This window comes from Cyprinodon variegatus, unplaced genomic scaffold (genome assembly GCF_000732505.1).
Source record: "Cyprinodon variegatus isolate N-32 unplaced genomic scaffold, C_variegatus-1.0 Scaffold400, whole genome shotgun sequence".
Taxonomy (NCBI): Eukaryota; Metazoa; Chordata; class Actinopteri; order Cyprinodontiformes; family Cyprinodontidae; genus Cyprinodon; species Cyprinodon variegatus.
The window spans coordinates 712,725-729,084 of record NW_015150853.1 but is presented as its reverse complement, the minus strand read 5'-3'; the positions used below and the strand labels follow the sequence as shown (position 1 = coordinate 729,084).

The 16,360-nt window shown below is 41.4% G+C and overlaps 2 protein-coding genes across 7 annotated transcripts; one reads left to right on the top strand and one right to left on the bottom strand.

The window, feature by feature from the left end:
• Nucleotides 1–458: 458 nt before the first annotated feature.
• On the bottom strand, nucleotides 459–10,262 carry gsr (glutathione reductase). 4 transcript variants are annotated; one of them, XM_015387628.1, is made up of 14 exons: nucleotides 10,244–10,261; nucleotides 10,043–10,113; nucleotides 9,534–9,690; nucleotides 8,327–8,353; nucleotides 8,144–8,232; nucleotides 7,226–7,295; nucleotides 6,932–7,079; nucleotides 6,796–6,850; nucleotides 6,618–6,717; nucleotides 6,285–6,533; nucleotides 2,595–2,706; nucleotides 1,679–1,810; nucleotides 1,398–1,531; nucleotides 459–1,320 (listed from the first exon to the last, which is right to left on the bottom strand). In XM_015387628.1, exons 2-14 carry the CDS (start codon nucleotides 10,087–10,089, stop codon nucleotides 1,171–1,173), a joined length of 1,470 nt encoding a protein of 489 aa, XP_015243114.1. In that variant the 5' UTR covers nucleotides 10,090–10,113; nucleotides 10,244–10,261; the 3' UTR covers nucleotides 459–1,170. The 4 variants fall into 4 exon arrangements, with proteins under 4 accessions (XP_015243114.1, XP_015243113.1, XP_015243115.1 ...); XM_015387629.1 differs by lacking the exon at nucleotides 10,043–10,113 and having other exon boundaries at nucleotides 460–1,320; nucleotides 10,244–10,262; XM_015387627.1 differs by lacking the exons at nucleotides 10,043–10,113; nucleotides 10,244–10,261 and having other exon boundaries at nucleotides 9,534–9,866.
• A 537-nt stretch (nucleotides 10,263–10,799) lies between these two features.
• On the top strand, nucleotides 10,800–15,644 carry znf518b (zinc finger protein 518B). 3 transcript variants are annotated; one of them, XM_015387646.1, is made up of 2 exons: nucleotides 10,800–10,880; nucleotides 11,328–15,644. In XM_015387646.1, exon 2 carries the CDS (start codon nucleotides 11,441–11,443, stop codon nucleotides 13,898–13,900), a length of 2,460 nt encoding a protein of 819 aa, XP_015243132.1. In that variant the 5' UTR covers nucleotides 10,800–10,880; nucleotides 11,328–11,440; the 3' UTR covers nucleotides 13,901–15,644. The 3 variants fall into 3 exon arrangements, with proteins under 3 accessions (XP_015243132.1, XP_015243134.1, XP_015243133.1); XM_015387648.1 differs by lacking the exon at nucleotides 10,800–10,880 and adding an exon at nucleotides 10,887–11,097; XM_015387647.1 differs by lacking the exon at nucleotides 10,800–10,880 and adding an exon at nucleotides 10,887–11,101.
• Nucleotides 15,645–16,360: the final 716 nt, after the last annotated feature.

Genomic DNA, 16,360 nt, shown 5'->3' with positions numbered 1-16,360 from the left:
ATACTTTGTTTCTTGTTGAGTATAATTTTCTCACTTGATTAAGCATTTTCTAAAATTCTAAGGTACAAAATAAGTAATCAAATCATGTATGATTCATGCTTATTGTATCAGGTCAAATTGTTATTGGTCAGTTCTCAGAGCTGCAATATTGCTTTTGTATCGGAAATGAAAAAGTTATATGGGGAAACCCCTACTTTTATTCATAGGTGTGGTTTGACACATTTTACCTAAGGTTTTCATATAGTCTTATTTAAAGTACATTTAACTAAATATCAGACTGAAATATAAATCATATGCTTCTGTAGATAATTTTCCATGTTAAATGGAAGTAAATTTCCCTCCTTAAATGTAATTTGTAAACAAAAAATAAGGTGGTTAAATATTTTAAGTGCTTGCATTAAAGATGTCTAGTTTATTTTATTTTTTTGAAACATTATGTAATATAATAACCAATTCTTAATATTTTCATCAATCTGCTCACTAGTAACAAAGCATTACAGGCCTTCTATATGCAAGGCTATTAAAATATGTAACAGAGGAAAAGAATGTGTTTGAGCAGGAACACGGCTCAATGGATTCATTGAGTCACTGCCTTACCCAATTCATTTTTAAGCACAAAAAGGGAGAGGCTCTTTACCTTGGATAACAAAGGGCGTGGTCGACAAATGACAAAATAATCCCAAGATTTAAGAAAAAAAAGGAAATATCTTCAGGTTTGTTGGATCTGTCGAACTCTACAGAGTATATCAGTTATGACTTTGCACTGAAATGGTGTGTAAAGGGCAACTGTGGTATGATAATGTATTACATAATTTGACAAGTCAAACACAAACTCTAAGAGGGAGATTATTTGATTATCCAGCCATTTTCTTGACAACAATTCTTGTACATTATTTTACATCATTTTTCATTATCATAGGTCATATCTCACAACAATTCAATAGGTGCCAAACTTAAATTTGATTACCGGTAGGTTAAGAATGACGTGAAAAGAATATTAACACTGTTTACAATTAAGGTCACTTTAATGCAAAAAAAATTATGAAAATGTATATATAAAATAGTATAAGTTGTTTCAATAAACAAAATGATCAGGCTGATGAGAGAATATGCTGATGGACTGATTGTCTGGGTTATGCTGAGAACCAACGGGTGGGGACCACGTCTGCATCAACGCATCGTCACAAACTCCTCGGACGAAGTCGGGTGGATGGCAACCGTGTTGTCAAAGTCTGCTTTGGTTGCACCCATTTTGATTGCCACAGCAAATCCCTGCAACATTTCGTCACAGCCAAGGCCCTGCATGTGCAGACCCACCACCTGCACACATAAGATGGTTCAACTTTAAGAATAAACATTAATAAATAACAGGGATATGAACCAGAGACTGCTCCTACCTTTTCCTCCTTGCCCACACACACCAGCTTCATGAGGCACTGGCTCTTCCTGCTGGTAATGGCGTGGTACATTGGAGTGAAGGAAGTCTTATAGATCTTTATATTCTCCTTTCCATGCGCTTTAATGGCCTCCTCTGAGACAAACAGAACAAGGAATTATTTAACTCTTTGGTGCTTAGTAAAGCAATGAAGGTTAGGATAAATATATACCAAGAATCTGAGATTACAGAAAGTGCCTTTAACTGTGGAGCAGACAGTGAAATCATGTTAGGAGTGCTCACCTTCTGTGAGGCCCACAGTACCGATGGGTGGATGGCTGAACACCACAGTGGGAATACTGGAGTAGTCCAATTTGGAATCCTTCTTGCCCTCAAACAGTCTATGAGCCAGCTTTCTGCCAGCAGCAATGGCGACTGCAGAACAAATGAAATAACATTAACTGCTACGTTAACCACAACAGGCCCTGAGATAAAAAAAAAAAAAAGAATGCTTCTAAAAAAACAAAGGGGCACTAACAACATTAGTAAAATACACAGAATGTTATGAGAAAAAGTTAAAAACAGGAAATCCTTATACTGATTAGGGTTAGGGTCCTCACCATTTTAATTCAGTATTGAGGGTCACTACTATGATATTGAAATGTACGATGCTGTGCTCATTGTTTAACCAGCATATCAGTAATTTGACATCTAGGCTCCCTCTCCCAGGGCTCGGGTCAGGCGCATTTTACAACAAATGTTAGACTGAATTTTCCTGAACATTTGGCCAATAGACAGACTTTTAATGAGAGCAATGGCGGCTGAAACTGCATTTTTAACCACATTTAACTCCTTATTTTCATGTATACATAAGAAAAGCACTGTGAAAATGTCACCCTAAATGCTTGGAGGCAGGTGATCACATACGCTGCCGCCCAGCCAACAGACAGAGAGTCGGCTTTGAAAGCACGGGTGAGGTGACCAGGTTTAGAAGGATTCCCTAACAGCTGATTGTCAGAGTACTTTTTTCCTTCTACCCAATGAAAGGGAGCAATGCTATGCCGGGGCGTAGCAGCCTTACCGCGGCAACGTCTCTGGGTCAATCTGCTAGGTTGCATATTAAGGGGAGATATGAACATTCCCTCCAACATCGAGAGAAGATTAAAAGAACAGACACTACCTATCTAAAGTGACTTGTGTTACTGGCGCTGCTTCCTACCAGGTGTGAGAAGAGCTCGGCCACAAACGTCCCCCACGGCGTAGATCCCTGGCCGAGAAGTGTTCTGGAATTCATCTACGATTATGTGACCTCTTTCATCGGTATCCAAACCCTGGCAGACAAAAGGTCAGACATGGATGCAATAGGTTAATCATTAACTAACATGTTAAGTAAAAGAAAAAAATAAAATAATACATTTTTAGCCCAGAGGACTTATATGTGCTAGAAAACTAGACATCAATAGGTTGGTGAAGACACAGTGATTATGTAGAAATTAAGATAATTAAGAAGCTTCCTTAACTTAACTCATGTGTTGTCGACTATAAAAACGAAACAGTAGACAATACAGTTGGGTATATAAATTAAAGTCACTTGGATTTAGAAGAATTGCTGTAGAAAACAGATGATAAACAATAATAGCCTGATTAAACGACAGATGCGTCCAGCTTGACCTCTGTGTTTGATATGAGCAGAAGGTTCACCTACTAAACCAAACATGCAGACCAACGCGAAGGCTTACTGATACACGACTGTCTTCTAGACAATTGCTGTACGATACATCTGTGGTTCTGAAACAGTTCCTTTACATTATCTGAAGGACAGATTTATGGTGGACTATGGTGACAGGCCAGTGCAACATTACTGTAGACTTTGTACCTTTACACAGCAGAACAGAAAAGCCTTGAATAACAGTGAAGGCTTTTTGGTTAAAATAATAGTTTTTGAAATTTAACACACGAGATTCCCTCAATAAGAGTGAGTCCTTAGTGAAGAGATATAACAAGGAATTTTTATTGAAGTGACATAATGTCACAGAGACATTCCAGAAAAATTACATCTTTAATTTGGGAATTTATACAGGTACTGGCGCAAATATTGACCTGCCAGCAATTCCTCTGAGATCTGCGCCTAATGTTAATCTTATATTTACTTCTCTAGTTGATTAGAGCTTCTAGTGACTTCTAATTATACCTCCCAACCAATGGTTAACAGGCAGGACAGGAACCCATATTTAGCTTGCCACCGTGCACAATAAACCATAAGGTAAGAGACGAAAAAACATCTGCAGAGACTGCTGAAGGACTGCGGCCAAGTGAGACATCTTGATGCCACCATGTATCCGTAGCAACCACTACATGCTGTCTACAACCAATTGTTTGGAGAGTACTACCAAAAGAAACACTGTATGGTCTCCTTAGGTAGGATCTAGATCTGGATCTCTTCAAAATGGAGAGAAATTAAAAGTTCCAGTTGTGCTACACCAGAAACAAGCACTCTGCTGACACATCATTTCTGCCTCAGCTTTACAACCAACCTTATATTTAAGTTTGCTGATGATGCCACTGTTGTCTGGCTGGATTCAATAAACAGCTTAAAGGACAGGGATACTCAACTCGCAGCCTGGTGCTTGAAGCTCAATCTGACCCTTAATGAAGCCAAAGGGAATAATCCTAGTCTTTAGCACGACTGGTCATCAACGCTCTATAATGTTCAGCTTACCAAAATATCTAAAGGAATGCCATAGAGATATCGGCACTTCTGTGCTGTCCGGTCGAACTGCCAAGGTAAAACATTTATGTTCTCTAGATAAACCATTCTACTAGCTGGCTTTATACACAGATATAACTGTTGTTTGGTTATCAATCTATGTACAGCACAGATACATCAGCGGTAAGCGCAGGTAATGGCTGCACGTCTCTCCTTATTCTGCTCATCTTGATCGCTTTGACAGAATTAATCCTGCGGTTGTTTTAAATCATCAACAGAACCCCATCAGACTAGTTTCCACTGCCATTTCAACTTAATTGTGGCACAGAGCATGTCTTTACTGGGAATAAACCTACTCAAATTACCTGTGGGGTTCCTCAAGAATAAGTACTTTGACCCAAACAGTTTATATATAAAACCACTCATGGTCAAATGACCATGAGTGGTTTTATATATAAACTGTTTCATCTAGGAATTTCACTTCAAAACTACGCAGATAATATTTGAAAACTACAACAGATGCTCCACTTTCACCAGCTTTTCCATCAGGACTAATAATCTATATGGATAAGATAATTTTTTCATTTTCTTTGCTTTTACGGACCTGTAGACGTTTTGAGATTTTGTATGAAATTTAAAGGGCGCGACACCTATGCCAGTACTCACCCCTAGTAGTAAATGATATGGATTATAATACAGGGGTGGAGAAGGCAGTACAGCAGTGCTGAGTTCTCATGAACAGAGAGAGGTGATACCAAGAAACAACTGCATAGCGGTGTCAAGAAAGACTGCCACATATCTGTGGCTGATATTTCCTATTTTTTTTTGTACTGCATGTATGCATCGGCCAATACATGCATGCAGTCGACAGCCATGTCTAGAGATGGTATGTAGTGCATCTATTGTCAATACCTCAAATAATTATCTATTTGTCCTTAAATTGAGACTAGTGTAGCATCTGTAATCATTTAGTCATTCTTTTCATGTACTGTATTTTTCAGACTATAGAGCACACCTCATTAGAAGCCACTGCCACTAAATTATTTGAAAAAACAGACATGCATATTTAAGCCGCATCGGGCTATAAGTCGCTAATATCCACTGAACTGTCTCCCACCAAACCTGTAGGGGGAGCTCTACATATAGCCCCTGGAGTAGGAATGAAGAAGAATGCCAACTTTGCTTTGTTGGCTCTTTATATTAGCTCTGCAGGAGTTGAGCCCAGTCTTTAACTTTAATGTGGTAAATATATGTCAGATTGTTTGAATTCGGAACATTTGTCTCCGCCATGCCTCCTGCTGGGATATTCTTGTGCTAAATGAAAATAAGCCCCTTATTCTTTAATAAGAATTCTGTACTACACCACTGTATACAACTTTTCTGAAGTTCAAATCAACCATCGTCAGTGGCGGAAAGATTACAGAAAATTGTAGGGAACATTTCGATTACACCGGGGAAATCCAATCGAGTCTGTGGAGCTTGTATATCGGAGTTGAATAGATTGGAAAGAGATCTGCCAATTTATTGGAGGTGGATTGAAAACGAGGTCGAAGCAGGCGCCCCCGCAGAACGAACAGCTGCTGAAAAGAAAGCTCGGGAGCCTACTCCCTTGAAAACACAGAAAGACTTGAAGAAGCTCCGCCACAACACAGACAAGCAAAGACTATCTGTCGCTCTTCCGCGGAATATAGCCGAGATAAGTTGAGATTATCAGTATATATCTGCTTCATTTTCTAACGCAGTCGTGCACGCTTCGCGCAGCTTGGTCGTCACGCCCTTAAAAGCCTGCCTGCTTTTGAGGCCAGAAATTCAAAACACATCTCTGCGTTGTGATTGGCTAGCCAGTTCTAAGGGCTGGGGCAATTTTTGGGGCTAAGACTACTTGCAGGCAAAAATAATTTTGCTGCTAGATTGCTAGGCTAAGTGTCAGTCTGAAAAACAAAAAACAAAACAAAACATAATTTATAGAAACTAAAAAGATATACTTTTAATACACCATTTTCAAATTCATTGTTTACCTTCTTGCATCTGGGAGACGATACAAAAGCACAGCATGGCTACATATTACTTTAGTTTTTTCGTTTTATCACACACTGATGAATAATAAGCAGTGCAAACAATCAGATTCCCCCCCCCCAGGGCCTTTTAAGACTTCTACACATCTTTAGAGCTGTGTGTGAGTGTGTTTGCGTAAATGGTTACCAGGCTCCCGATGTTCAGCCCAGAGGTGTTGGGCTGCCTTCCTATAGCCCACAGAAGACACTCCACCTCTTCAATAATACTGATCTTCTCATCGTTTTTCTCTGGGTCTTTGGTAGAGATGGTCACCTCCAGGCCTTTGTCTGTCTTACTCACAGACTTCACCTGAGAGTTCTTCCACAGGTCAATCCCGTTGTTCTGCAGCTCTTTGGTGCAGTTTGCACTTATAAATGCATCAAAGTTTCTCAGCACCTACACGGAGACAGCATACACCGGTTACGACATGATGGTACACCGTTGGAGCCTTTAGTGCGGTAAGTTTGTGTTGGTTCTTACCCCCGTCTGTCGAATAACCAGCGACGTTTTGGATCCCAGAGTGGCAAGAATACCGGCCATTTCTACAGCGATATAACCGGCGCCTACAATCACACTGCGTCTGTAAGGAGGAACGGCGCTTTTATTTACGGATACCTACTGGTGCCTGACGGATTTGTGAAAAGGACTAAAAGCTTACTTTGGGAGGGTTTCGAGTTCAAAAAAGCCATCACTGGTGATGCCAAGACTTGCCCCTAAAGTCGGATCAACAGAACAAAAACTGTTCAGATGTGAAATTCTTTATCTTCAGAAAAAGTAATTGAAGCAGTTCTTACCTGGAACCTCATCGTCACTCAGAACAGAAGGCTGCCCCCCTGTGGCGATAAGGATGTGAGGCGCTGTCAGTTTTCTGCCATTGACCTCCACAGTGGGCTCGGGGTCATCGGTAAACCTGGCATAGCCTTGAATGGTTTCGATTTTAGCCTGGAAACCATCAGATAGGACTACATCGTGAGGCCGGCCAATTAGTTTTTTATTGTTTATTTATTCTGCCCTTTTTCTTCTGTGAGCATACCAAAAACCAAACAGGTAAAACAAAGCTAACTTGTGACATGAGAGCTTCCACTCACTTTGTCCAGGTTGTTGCGATAAATTCGGTTTAGGTGAGAAACGTAAGCATCTCTTTTCGCCTTGAGAGTCCTGCAAACAAAAAAAAGATAACATAAAATCTTACTTTATAATAAATAAGTGCAATTGATGTAGTTTGTGAGCAGTTAAACTCCTGCCTGCGCTGTCATTTCCTGTTGTTGAAATCCAGTCTGTGACTTTAAGGTCTTCAATGTTTTCCAGACTGGGCGGAGCTCCCATGCTCTCAGCTAAAGGACTCTAGGAAGCTGGTTAGGAGCTTTGTTACATGTGTTGTTCCTCTTTTCAGAAGCTCTTTTTCTTTTTATATTGCCTTGTTATGTTACAGCACCTCAGAGAGAAAATAAACAAGCTTCTGGATCTCCAAAACACTCTTTGTTCACCTTCACTGCCCTGGAATTTAACCGCCAACTCCGCTTTAGCATGGTTATTTCTTTCAGCTTTGAAGTTGATCTCTTTTTACTAGACTGAAGTGCCTGTTTATCTTTCAGTCCTGAAAGTGACCAAAGGCAAACTTTGTCTACTTGAAATTCTTTAAAAGTTACAGTAACATTTTTGCTAACACTTTGTTTTCTTTTTTCTTTTTACATGTGTAGTAGAGCCTGTAAGATTTTCTTTTTTTTCTTTTCTCCTTTGAAACTATTTTCCCCACTGAGACATATTGAGGATTCAGGCAGGAATAGGAGAAACAATCCTGTACTGTATGCTTGCTGCACTGAACCACTCCCTCCAAAGACTTATCTCTAACAGTCATAATGACTCAACAAAATGAAAACAGGGGAAGTATTTTAAAGGAAGATTTGTGTCTGCAAAAGAACAGATTTCTTTCAGGAACTTCCCTCCAAGCTTTCAAAAGAGCTCATTGCAGCTGACCTCAAGACAGATCAGACAGTGAAACTTACTCCCAACTGAAGCGAGCGTTTTCAGTTGCAAAGCCGTAATCGCCGTGATCGTGAAGATATTCTGCATGAACGGCTGCATTCCACATAACCTGTGAAAGCCCAGAAAGATGGTGGGACTTTAAATTCTGCAGGGTATTAGTCCAACCATGACCTTATCACATGAGCCAGAGAAAGAAAGGTTACCTTTTTAGGAACACATCCAACGTTGACCTGGGAGGAAGAAGAAAAAAAGGTTGAATTATTTAGTGTGGTCTGATTACAACTACTGCATGCATGGAAATTCTAACAGAAAACGCCTGAGTGATCTAAATTTGTAATAAGCTTTATATTTTCATAGAATTTTAATGTTTGCTTAAAATATATGAAACGAGTTATTACACTATTAATGAAACTTTCATGCATTAAAATGGATGATCGTAAAGCAAACTACTTAAAAGTTATGAAAGAAAGTAGTGTGATAGCAACCAATTACTTTAGGCAATAGCAAAACTAGGAAATGAATGCAACTGGGCCCTCCTGTTAGGCAATCATTTTAGGCATGTGGTTAAAGAGCTTTTAAAGAAATGACAGTACTTCAAATCCAGCTTAAAAATTACACTAATAATGTAATCTACAGCAGGAATCTGATTTTAACTGTTTAATTTTCTTTCTTTTTTTTGTTGTTTACATTTTCAAGCAACGTTTTCCTAAAGATGAATGTGGATAAATTGCTGTGCAATTATCCATTCATCCATTATCTGACACGCTTTATCCCGAGCAAGGTCGCGAGGGGTGCTGGTCCCCATCTCCAGCTGTCTACAGGTGAGAGGCGGGGTACACCCTGGACAGGTCACTAGTCCATCGCAGGGCAACACAGAGACAAACACACAACTTACGCACACACTCAAACCTAAGGAGAATTTAGAGAAGCTAATTAACCTAACAATCAGTTTGGACTGTGTGAGGAAGCCGGAGTACCCGGAGAGAACCCACGCATGCTCAGGGAGAACATGCAAACTCCATGCAGAAAGACCAGGAATCGGAATCGAACCCAGAACCGCCTCGCTGCAAGGTGCACCGCAGAGCAGCCCCTGCTGTGCAATTACGAAAATATTTAATTGATTTTAGCATGAGGGGTTAGGGGCAAGATAAACTTATTTGACGAATTGCATGCAAGGAAAGGGAAAAATTTGAGTAGTTGTTGCAAATGGAAATATAGCAAAATAATAAAATAAAAGAGGAAAAAGGCCAGGAACTTCCTGCAGAACTATGCATCTTCTCACCATAATTGAAATGACAATATCTCACTTTTGTAAAGTTAATATGTGTCAGATGGTTTAGGAAGCGCACTGCATGTCAGGAGCTGGATAAAAATGTGTGTGTCTGTGACAGGGTTTTCATTTTTACTCACGCAGGTACCTCCGAGTTTGTGGCTCTCGATCACCGCTGTGTTTGCTCCGAGCTCCGCAGCTCTCCTGGCCCCGGCCAGACCTCCGGAGCCGCCGCCGACCACCAGGAAGTCGAAGCGGGTCGTCTCTGACGCCATGCTGCGGCGGATGAGCTCGTGCCTGCGAGGAGAGGAGAGGAAGAAGTTTCGGGCGGAGAACCAAGCAGGAGGTTTAGTAACAGCCAGCTGGCTCAGGAGTACTGCCATAACCAGGAAGCAGGGCAGGGGAATGATGCAGGGGGGCAGAATGGGAGGGTCAAGTGAAAGCCTCTGCTGTGTCATTGTGAGTTGCAACAATGGCGTGCAAATCCTAGAAATAAGCTGTCAACAATACTCATGGCAATAACAAGAGAGAGAATGATCTGCTGCAGCTCATCCATTAAATATAGCTCACAGCTATGATCTAAATACGCTAAAATAAGTAAAGATTCATCGATCGGGAATGTCAACTGTTGGAAACATTAAACACTCACCTTTGTATAGACACATAGAATAATCTACGGATTTTTAAAAACTGCATACCGCCATATGTTTATTCAGATCCCTGTCAACGAAGGAAAACATCAAAATCTTAACATTTGAGCTAAATAGCTAGCCGTGTTTAAAAAGTTTCCAGCTGTCACTGTGACAGATAACTGTCCAATCGTGTTTACGTTCATTGGAAGCTTCCACACCGTTTTATGTAGTAGATTTCACGACGAAAAATAGACGTGTGCGTTGTCCACTTCAAGAATCGCACTAGCGCAAGTCAGTCCGCTGTCAAGGCAACGCAGTTTGAACGGAACTTCGGTGGAGAACTGTCACAATAAAAGACTTGTCACCCAAAAAAAAAACACATTTGATGGGGTTGGTATATATTATCTATTATTCAAGTTTGTCATCAAAAATTGGTTTAAGATAAGAAAGCTGCTTCAGTTAACTCTTCTGTCAATTTCGACCCGCATAAAACACCGAGAGAGATGCGATGTTTAAAACGGCAGGATTTATTCTTATTCAAATGTAAATAAATGACGATAGACGATCCCCTCAACACTTAATTAGTTAGTAAGTTTTATGTCTTTTTACTTACGTAATGTCATTATCGATTTAAACGCCACGATGTTATATTTTTAAAAGGAGGAAACTTGTAAAAGTGAAACCAGACGTTGATCAGAAAAATACAGCTTTATTCAAATTCCATGCTCTTATTTTGAAAGAAGTAGCCATTTCCGTAACTGCATCCTACCGTTAGCCTCTAACGGCTAAAGCAAAGCTAACTCAGGGGGGATCCATTTGCTGCGGCGTTAAGCGTTAAAATCACCTCGACTACAGGTATTATTTTTCCTCTTTCCCCGCCTCTGAAACGACGTTAAAGCTCATAAGCTGTTGAACTAAAGTAAAATCAGTTGCATTTTAGAGACTTGACTGGTTTGAAAACATAAACATTGGCAAAGCGAAGCGTCGTCCGGGAGAAGCTCCTGTTTGTTAGGGAGGGCCTTTTCCTTACATTCAAAGGAGGAGAGCTCCTGGCTGCAGCTAGCTGTTGCTAGTAGGTATGCATGTTTTGAGACCGATTAACAGGATGGTTTCTGTGAGGATGGGGGAAAAAAAAATCTGTATTTTTGAAAACAAGTGTGCAGAAAAGGGTGCATTAGCTGAATGTGAATGTGAGGGGGAGGGGCTTTATTTTGGCCTCCTCTTCATGGATGCACTGTGCTCTGTAAGGTGGCCTGGATGCTTCAGGTGTTACAGCTCTCTGTTCTGATCTCCTCCATGCAGGCAGAGGGACCCTTCCTGTGGACCGAACCCTGGTTGTCAGGTGAACATTCCTCAGCTTCATGGAATGAAAGACTTTGATGACCTGTGAGACCAGATGAGCAGCAGAATCCGACATGAAACCTGTGACCTATCAAAGCTTACCGTCCTCTGTGAACGGCGTCCATCTGAACGCGCCGCTCGAGCGTCTCTTGGTCACCTCTAAGGTGATGAACTGTGAGAAATGTGGATTTGCATCTACAGACCCTGTGGCGCTCCAGAAGCACATGATCGAACACGGCACTAGGTTTTACTGTTTTTATTGCAACGCTGTGTCCTTCAGCGAGGCGGAGCTGAACGAGCACTTGAAACAGCACACGGCTAAGTACCCGTTCAAATGCCCCCACTGTGGACAGGGCTACATGAGGAGGTTGTGTCTGGTGAAGCACATTGACCGTTTGCATAGTAACGGTACAAATCATGCACCTGTGAAGCCCGGCGCCACCAAAGCTCCTCCGGTCACGGTCTCCAGTGCCTTAACAAGTGCGCCTACTGCTGATCCACTGCTGTCACCGCCTCCTCGGCCTGTTATACGTGTTGCTGTGCCCAGCCAAACTGCACCCCCTGCCAGACTGGGGAAAACACTTGATGTAAACGTAGCCAACACCACTAATGGGAACACTGAACGCGTCTCTCACTTGAACGGACTCTTTCAGCCCAATAGGGCCCTCACAGTGTCTCTACCGGAGGAGGTGAACATTCCTGCCGGTTGCTTGGTTGAGCTTGTCGAGGTCAAAACTGTTAACGGGACGAAGGAGCTAAAACTGCGGTTTGTCTCGCAACAAGAAAACGAATCGGTGATCAAGAACACAAAACCAACGGCAAATCTGAACTCCGGCCCGGAGAAGTCCCTGTCGTCTACGCTACTTCATCCGAATACAGCAAGGTCGGTGAGCGCTGGCATGTGCCCAGGCAGCAGGAAACCGAATGAGGCAAAGGCAAAGATGAACGTCGCTGTAAGGATTCCCAACAGCTCAACCAACGTGTCAAATAAAGAGAAGGTCACGGTAAAGAGGCCTTCCACAGAAATAATCAACCTGGATTGTGACGCAGTCGTCCCAAACAAAGTTCCCAAAACTATCGTCACTCCTGTGCGGGAAGCAAATAGCGGGATTCGAGTTACGCAAGCGGCACCTGCGAACATTGTCTCTTCGTCTTCAAGCGTCATATCAGGCAGAGTCCCTATCAGGTTGAGTGTCCCTCTGCATCCAGGCAGCGTGGGTGCAAAGGTTCCCCAGAGGGCTGTAGATGAGAGGAACAATATGACCGTGGACCTCTCTAAGTGTGTTCCACCCAGGAGACTGTCTGACACCAACAATGTCCAGAAAGGGTCAAATGTCCAGAAAGGGACAGCGTCTGCCAAACTAGGAGCCAAAGAAGTTTGCATCAGGAGCAACGCTGCTTCTAAAGAAGACAAAGATGTGGTGTGTTTGGATCAGCAAAGCACACCAGCTTCTAAGTCCTTAAGGTCTATCGTTCCTCAAGCCGTCCAAGTCAGACCTCCTGCCGTCTCAGTCAGTAATGACAACCTTGCAAATCAGAAGTTTCCAATATCGAAAAGTCTGATGAAACCGTTATCAGTAAAACCCTCCGTCCTATCCAGTCACACAAACACTAAAATATCCCCCTGTATCCAGGAGGTCAGATGTAAAAGTGTAGCAAAAAATGGAGGGGTCTCAGAGCCTCGGAGCTTTCCAGTCATCTCCTCTGTCTTTTCATTAAGCGAGCAGCCAGAAGGGGGCAAAGGTCCGATTCAGCCGCTGGTGATGGCTCTTAGAGGGATAGTGATGGATAAAAAACACAGCACCAGTCAAGATCAGAGTAGAAATGGCAAAGAGGAGACACGTAAGGAACCAGCATCAGGCCAGAGCGTTCAGCCGGTCGCTAAAAATGAGGCCTTCACCTGTGAAGCGTCGCTTACACAGAAGGCCTCCCAGTGCTTAAAAGTGGAAGAGCAAGATTACCAGCAGGTACCACCCGTCGCACAAATCGACATTCACATCAAGAAGGAAGAAGGTGGAACCAAAACAGACATTAAGAAATGCAGCTTTAGTCCTGCTTTAAAGTCTTCCACATGTGAACGCTCTGCACCTGCTTCACCTGCAGAGACGCCCAACGCTGTAGACCCCCTACGGCAGACGGACAAAAGCAAGGAGGACCATTCCTCCAGGTTCTTGACCATCTCTCTGAAAAGGGTTCAGGTCGGCGTGTGGAAAAAAAGCAAGAAAGGACTCAAGCTTGGAACATCCAGGTGCAAGCCCCAGCATCCCCCGGGCGGCCTTGACGACTGCACGGTCATTTACCCCATGCCTCTGAAGGAGGACCAGCCGGTAAAGCGGCCTGGTCCAAACCAGCCTGTGGTGGTTCTTAATCACCCCAAGCCCCGGACTTGTGTTCAGAGAACAAGGGCAGACTCTATTTCAGACGCGGGAGCCTCCGAGGCGACTCCAAAGTGCCAAATTTTAAAAATGCGGCTAAGCAAAGGGATCGGACAGAGCTACGAAGTGATGGGATGCACTGTCAGAGACTTCCCCTGAATGTAGAGCTCCATCTGTGGACAGGACATTTATCATACAAGTAGTGTTATCTTTAAAGTTATAAGGCAGTTATTTTCATAATGCAAAAACAAAATCAATGTTGTATATGTATTACTCTGAATATTTAAGTGCAATGCTGGTTGATGCTTTCATGCCCAGGAGTTGGACTGTGTGCCACTGCAGAACCCATGAAATTCCACAAAGTTTAAGTGCTGTTTAAGAAACCAGAAGGTCAGTTTAAAGTGTTATTGCTTGTATTTTATTTTAAACTGTCGTTTCCGTCAAACGGTCATGCAGCTGCATGAAAACTGTTACATTACAGGTGTTCATGTTGCCTTTTACACATAAACCTTTTAGGCTACAAGTATGAAATTCAGCGGCAATTAAACACTTTAAATGTTGATTGCAAATATTCCGATACAGAGTCAAGTTATTTGTCTTAAACATATTTTTCATTCACATTGTGCGAAGATGACGTGTTCAGGCATTCCTTGAAAACCTTTTGTTTGTCAGAAGCTCTTCAGTCACTGCTGAGTTTGTCAAATGAAAAGCATCAACGTCCGTACGGTGTGAGATGGGAAATTTAACCTTCGGCTCTCCTGTGTGTTTGCTTTAATGCGTGTTTGGTTTCTTTCATCATCGCTGTGTACTTGAACTTGTCTGAAGAGTGATCGGAAATGGTAAAAGTTGGGTTTTATGAGTCAAGAGTTTACCTCTGGGTCTGAACGTAGCCAGAAAGTGGATGAAAGCTTCATGACTGGAGGGAGAAAAGTTAAACTGAACAGTAAGGTCAGAGAAAGGTGTCAACGGAAATAAACCGAACAGCTGATTTATTTAAGTCTAGTTTCATGCTCTAAAACAGCAGCTCAAAAGTCTCAGTCACAGTGCATTATTTATCTGACAATGTGTGAAGTACTGTACAGTAAAAGCGCTTTATTTTGGAAAGAAACTTAACATGTACTCAACACTTTTTAAAAAAAAGTTTTTTCAATTTCCCTCCTAAGTTGAACCTCTGCTTTTAGATTTCACATTTAACCTAATTGAAAAAGCAGATTAACTGTATGAAAACAAAAATAAACCCACAGATTCATTTTTAAACATTTTTTCCTGTGTTGATGATGCTAAATGTTATTCTTGAACACCCCTAAGCTGTTGTATATATTTTAGGTTTGTGCTTGCATAATATTTTGACCCGATTTCTTCTTCTGTTTCTCTTCTTATGGCAGCATCATCACATCTGTGTATATCTGTTTATTATTGTATAATCCTTTCTAATAAGGTGCTAGACCTATGATTACATTCATAGCTTTTAGTTGCCTACATACATTACAATTAATATACATTTTCTATTCCATTTGTTTTGGATGACATTTTGTAAATATACCTAAATATACATGTCATATAAATATATATATATACATATATATAAATACATATATATGTATAAAAGAAAACATGGTGTTCATACTTGACAGAGAATGGCTGCCAACTCCTATTGTTTTTTTTACGCTGCAGTATCTGAAGCTGCTGTGCAGTCACGGTCATAAATTATTTCAAAGGGTCGGATCATTTTACCCTGCCTTTTACGTTGGTCCTCATTTGTGCTAGAATTGGTCGTCTTGTAGTCCAAACGTGTTTTTTGTTTTTAACACATGCTCATCGTTCATTGTCATGGTGATTCCATGCTTTTATAAAAATTGTGTAATTCCACTTTTTTTCTAATAAAACCTGGGGAAATATGTCGAATGTGTTTTGTGGTGTTTCGCTTTCTTTTAAGAGGTGATTACCTCTACTACCCTTATTCTCAGAAATGACATATATTATTTACCTAATGCAAAAAAATGTAAAAGGACCTTTTTAGGGTGTGGCACTATTTTGGCCCTTCCTTCTCACAATTCTTTCTTCAAATACCAGACACAACCTCTTGAAATCTGAGAGTAAAACCTGTTTGAGGAGCTCCTGCAGTAAATGTTCATACAAGACCCCATCCGGTGGAACTCGCCTTAAAACAAAGTAAACAGAAAAAACTGAAAACTTACTGCAGCAGCTGTGCCAAACTCTTCTAACCGCCAAACTAGATCAATTAAAAAAATCTAAAATAGGCATCAGAATACATTCTGAAATGGTTTGAGAAATTTGAAAAATAAATCTCACATAATGCTGATTTGAGAAGTAATATGTGCTATTTGAAAAATGTATTAGTCATACAGGGAGTGGTTAGAGCAGTGCACTTACACTCCAAGAAGGTTGCAAGTACCTGGTTCGATGCTCACAGCCTCCGCTCTGGGTCCCTCAGCAAGAATTTCTCCATTGTGAGATTATCATTAAACACTTTTAAGTTACACATCCTGTAGGACTCTGCTGTTTAGATGGTTCCACTTTCCTTTAGATCTTTTTGTACACATTTAGAAAGAGGTCGGTACTGTAGCCTCGTCTAGACATTTACCCTATTTTTTTGAA